This window comes from Amborella trichopoda, chromosome 2 (assembly GCF_054954075.1).
Source record: "Amborella trichopoda isolate Santa Cruz 75 chromosome 2, AtrichopodaSantaCruz75HAP2 v2.0, whole genome shotgun sequence".
NCBI lineage: Eukaryota > Viridiplantae > Streptophyta > Magnoliopsida > Amborellales > Amborellaceae > Amborella > Amborella trichopoda.
Genome location: NC_142337.1, coordinates 62,406,697 through 62,412,657, shown reverse-complemented (window position 1 = coordinate 62,412,657; position 5,961 = coordinate 62,406,697). Strand labels below are relative to the sequence as shown.

General features: G+C 35.4%; 1 protein-coding gene across 1 annotated transcript; it reads right to left on the bottom strand.

Annotated features, from left to right (window-relative positions):
• Positions 1-283: 283 nt before the first annotated feature.
• Positions 284-4,977, bottom strand: LOC18445259 (F-box-like protein). The gene is made up of 4 exons (XM_006855400.4): positions 4,441-4,977; positions 4,016-4,162; positions 2,442-2,690; positions 284-886 (listed from the first exon to the last, which is right to left on the bottom strand). Exons 1-4 carry the CDS (start codon positions 4,540-4,542, stop codon positions 611-613), a joined length of 774 nt encoding a protein of 257 aa, XP_006855462.3. The 5' UTR covers positions 4,543-4,977; the 3' UTR covers positions 284-610.
• Between the last annotated feature and the right edge of the window lie 984 nt (positions 4,978-5,961).

Genomic DNA, 5,961 nt, shown 5'->3' with positions numbered 1-5,961 from the left:
TTAGTGGGATATCAGTGCTCTCTCTCTCTCTCACTCACTCAGTAGAATGATGCAGAACAAGACTATATAAACGGGCTGGAACTCATATGTATTAGTATTCCAATTGGAAAGAAGTCAGGCGAACCACAAGGCACTCCTTTTAATTGCCAGTGCCATTTTTGCTCTAAATTAAATCACCTCAACAAGCAAGAAAAAATCACGCGTCTTTAATTTTTCAATTACATCTTCAACAATCAAAAGGTCGTTAAATGGAAGAAAATACATCAAGAAAGACAACCAACACTTGAATAAAATCAAATAAGCATAAATAACTTTGTTATGATTAACATATATACATTGTCAGCAAAAAATAGAATATTACAAGATTACAAAAGGCATATGCCACGTCTGCACAAGATTGCCTCATGCATCAGGTAACATTAAGGTCCTCAAAATATACATGTATAGGCATACATATTATATACATGAGATAATTATATACATACACATGCACATGCAGAAACACGTGGATAGTTCCATACGTATACATAAATCCATAGTTACACATACATACGCAACCACAAATACATGCAAGAACCTATATACACAACCAAGGCCATATGAGACATATTCATCTTTGTGAATGCATATCACGGCGTGCCCATGCACTTGTTCCAAAGTCTGCTGAGATCTGAACCCTAAGCACTTCATGAATGACACCTCGATACAGCATGGACAGAATTTCGCTCTTCTCAGGCTTGAAAAGCTCCCCAAGTGATGATCTGCGCACATGCATCTCATCGCACCTGCGAAAACCATGAGACCACTGCCCTAGCTTCCACCATCTTATACAAACTTGCCTCTCTGACACCCGGCAACCACAGAGAGCTCTAGTTATCCTCTCAGGCTGTACAAGAAGTATCAAATGATGATTTGGTTAGTTATAATTGGTGAATTATAATAAGTTCCTAGTACTTCTTTCATGGTTTTTCTACTACTTTTGATTATCAATCATTGAAGGAAATCATATGACAGAAGAAAGGGCTAAATCCCTAACTATAGAATTCTGAGAAATGCAATATTAGATCTGTTTCCTCGTGTCCCTCTTGAAGCTTTATCATGCACAATACTGTCATGTCTGATTAATCGAAAATCATGATAAACCAAAAAGAACAAAATTATTCATTCTGAATATTGACATCTTGTAAATCTGCAACGTTCTGCAGATCAAAATAGAAGGATGTGTTATCATTAAGATTCATATATGTGTTGCTATAGATAGAATACTGCAGGATGACAGAAAAATTTCGTGTGTGTGTGTGTGTGTGTGTGTGTGAGAGAGAGAGAGAGAGAGAGAGAGAGAGAGAGCTTCTTTTACTATTTTTTTTCCTCAATTTAGTGTCATAACAACTATTTCGTTCTTCGGTGATACTCTCCATCAACCAATTATGGCTATTAAAAGGTTCCATGTTCTAGAATAAGCATACGCTAAAAAACAAGAGAAGAGAAAGAATCGGCCCACAACTACAAAGACTACAGAAGAGAAAGAATCAGCCCACAACTACAAAGATGAAGTTCAAACATGACATCTTCACTGTCATAATGTATTCTGCAGAATTATATAAAAAGAGATCCAAGTGATGATTCAGGAAACATGTCATCCAGCAAGGAGAGAACATTAGAGCTTGCAAGGCCAAATCATGACAGAGAGGCCCCTTCATGCCAGATATCTTGGCCTTAAAGAATATAGGAAAACCAAGGGTTACACTCCCGTGTTAGATATCTTGGCTTAAGAAAACCAAGGGTTAGAGATGAAAATCTTTGAGGAGAACATTTGGAGAAATATAACTTTCTCAAAAAAAAAAACACATGGAGAAATAGGGGACAAATAGACAGATGATGAAAATGTGTGATAATGCATTAACAACAGGTGGGCAGAATCAAAAGAAATTCAACACAAAAAAAAACGAACTTCAATCAAACGACATAGCTGAGCACTGCCACAGTACCATAAGAAATTGGGTCATTAATGAATTGGAGTTTAAAACTGAAGCTCCTCAATATCTATCCACAGGATTTGTACTAAAAAAGCTACCAACAAAGACTATTGAATTATAGAAAAGCACTACTTCCATACATATCATTTAAACAAGTAACTAGAAGAACAAGAACTACAAACACAATTACACCAAAGTAAATGGGTCAGACCCATTGGCATCTAGCTCATTGGCTCAGCCATTGGTTTGCCATCATATGGATTATGGATGCTCACAGATAAAGGATAAAAAGAAAGAACCAACAAAATGAATGAAGTCTGTATATCCTAGAAAAGTTCAAAACTACTGCAGGTATATGGTTTTAATGGATTCTTACTAGGTATAAAATGGGGGCATGAGATTGGATCCCCAAATATAACAAAAAAGAAAAGGAAAAAAAATAAATGCTTTATGAACATGATTTACCTCTATGTTGAGCCGAAATAACAAATAATGAAGTCCTATCAGATTTAGTAGCACACTGTGCTTTGTTGTCAACAAGATAAGCTGGACATCCTTGAAGCCAAATCCCAGGGTAAACAGCATTTCGCTCGCTCCCAAATAATCACCAATTTCAAGTGATTCATATTGTGATCTTTGTTTCACAAACTCAATTACACTGACCGCTCTGCAGGCCATCTCCTTGTGCCTCTTGATGTAGATACTCCTCCATACCTTCATAGACATATGTAGAGGATCCATCATTATTTATAATGACCAAATGTAATAACAACACTATCAATTATCAACAATTCATTTGGCTCACACATGAACACCCCCACAAATGTGTCTTGGTAATAGATTCCAAAATATCATTTGATGCCCCTAAATTGATTCTTGGGTCATCAATCACATCCTCTAAACATCACTTATCTGGTGGCATTAAGTGTTGTTCTAGGTATGATTACTGAAAATGTGGAAAAACTAGCTCCTCGGTTGCATTTACGTCACAAAAGTGAACTGAGTAATTGACTAGTAATGACACAATGAAAGTAGTGCACAAATTTACTCAATCATGGACCTACAATGTTTAATTATCAATGAAACATGGATGATTGTTGAATAATCTGACAAAGCAACAATAACAATAAATGTGCTGATTTGCGGAAGAGTTTGAAAAGACAAACAGAATGCCACTTGGGTTCAAAAAATCTAAGTACTGAAAAATGAAGCCTTATATGTTTATGGCATAAATAATCAGCAGGGGAGTAATGAAAAACAATCCAAAAAACACAAAAGATGAGTTTATAAGGAAACCAGAAAAACTGAATATATTAATAGCACAATATAAAGCTGATAATCTGAATAACCATTAGAATGTTGTTTAATGTACCACCAGCATAAAGGATTACATATCAAAAGCTGGAAGAAAAAATTTGATGACTTCAAAATAACTGGACAGCAGTTTGAGAAGTCGATTTTAGCATCCTTGCATAAACAATAATGTCTCTCTCTCATGCATTTGCTTGTATTTTTCTTCTCCATCAGGAACTCCTAAACAATGTGGAAGATCTTGAACGAGAAGAATATAGCGCTGGTTGGCATCATGATATGCATTATGGCTTAGCCAACTAGCACATAGTTACTAAACATTAGACTGATAGCATACACCAGAGGTCAACCTTTTGAGCTTTTAAAGACTGGGAAAAAATCCACATGATGGGCGAATTAAAACCAAAGAAATAAGAAGAATTCTGAACTGCAATGCTCAAACTAAACATGAATGACCCAAATTGAGTGACTGGTTAACACACGATCAACACAACACGTACAATCAATAAAAAAAATAAAGAGATGATTTGACTACAAAGACTTGTTGATCACAATAAAAAATAGAGATGCAGAAGCAATGATTTCAAGACAATAACCCGATAATGATTCACCCAACAAGACAAATTACCACGCCACTACTACCAATTCACAACAGGAAGTCAAACAACAACCTAAACTCCAAACCATAGCAAAAGAAAAACAATCAGAGTTAGTAATAAGGCTGTTACATCATTTCTATGGATCTCTGCGTTGTTATTTTCCTCTTCCATGACAACAGACCATCTTTCCCTTAAAAGAGCATGCCACATACAATCAGATGCACACAAATTGCGCCAAAATCGACATGATGAACCCAGTGAACAGAGGTCTGAAATCTGCAAAAAATTCAATAATCAAAGAGAGAGCATCAAGGTGCAAAAAAAAAAAAAAAAAAGCCTTTCTGAAATTTGAACTAAAAAAAAAATCCGAGAAACCCAACAGCTGTATTGATGGACATAGCAACCCAATCTTCATCTTTACTCTGATATCGACGTATCAATCAAAGAAAGCAACATGATAAACAATTGATCGAGAGATGAATAACAAAGTGTATGCATCCAAACCAGATTACGGGAAAAGGCAAAAAAAAAAGCCAAAATTTCAATTATGATACCTGGAGTAGAGAAGCTATATGGAGGGCAATATCCATTGGGAGGAAGTTACAGTTGATATCCCTCCTCGAATTTGCAGATTTCGAAACCATATCCATCGCCATAATCAGTGAAAGAAAAAAAAAAAAATTTTGGCCCTTGACAATCGAGAAACAATTTACAGTTCCCTAACAACAAAAGCAACTGAACATCCACCGGAATACAATTACCATATAGCTTTCCAAATTGCATGTTATTGTAATAGATGTAGAACTCCCTGTTTATGGCTTGGACCCGGATTCGGTGCACCAACGCACCGGTTGCGGTGCATCCATACAATCTTCACCATCTAATCCAAAGTGGAGTTCCCTATTTTCGGTGCGGACCACATTAATCAACAAGATTGGACCGGACTACCCGGTCCAAACCGTATGTTGTTTTAGCTTATTTTATTTTATTTTATGTTTAACTAGTGGGTTTTCTATGGTTGGATTGATTAAATAGTATATCTAAAAATCTTGTCAAAACATACAATTTAAGTGTTAGAAAACTTCTAAGATGACCTCAAAATCAATTTTCACCCCTGATTATGAAAGTTTGATACCCACAAATAGTGCATAGCTAGCTTAAATATAAAGGCTTCTAAATCATAAAACTTGGAGGTCGAGATAATATATTGTATAATGCATTATTTTTAAGATTTGAATTTGATTTTTCTCCTCATATACGACATCTTGAATTTGAGATGACCAATTGAAGAGTTTTCTGGCAGCTTAGCGACCTTTCCAATGGGTTTTTTAGGTGTGTCTCGCTTTTACATCATGAGGTTGACATCTTGTTAAAACTTTTACGAGTCTTAAAAATATATTTTATATTTTTAGACTATTATTGATATATTTAATTTTAAAAAATATCTTTTCCAATAAATTCAATTGAGTCATAATAATTTGGATTGGACTAAACCTCTCACCGACTAGCGGACACAATCCTAATTTCAATAATTTGAACCCGTTTTTTTCAACTTTTGCATCATATACTATTCTCACCACTTATGTAACCGGACTTATGCAATAATCTAAGCTTGGAGTCCTAAAAGATCTTCTCGACCACCTTAAGCTTTTACATTTCACATTTAACAGTTACACATAATTGTAACCTTCTTGTACAAATATAAATAATGTTGTAATATATAAATAAATTTAATTCCTGTTGAATGGCTATGATTATTGGAAGCAGATTGCATATTTGTAGCAAGCTAGCAGTAGTGATTCATTCTAGTTATTGAAGGGACAGTTTTGAGAGGGAATGTTTCATCTCAGCTATCCCTCGGTGATAAACGAATGGCTGATTTATGAGTAAGAGAAATTTTCATCGCAGCCGTTCCTCAATGATAAACGAACGGCTGATTTTAGCAGCGATGTGTTATTTATATGCTCCACTGTACACCAGGGCGTACAAGAAAATCCTGTACACCACCAGCATATTGCATATGACATGACCATGTAATTGAAATATCTATATTACACTTACTGGAGGCTCATGAG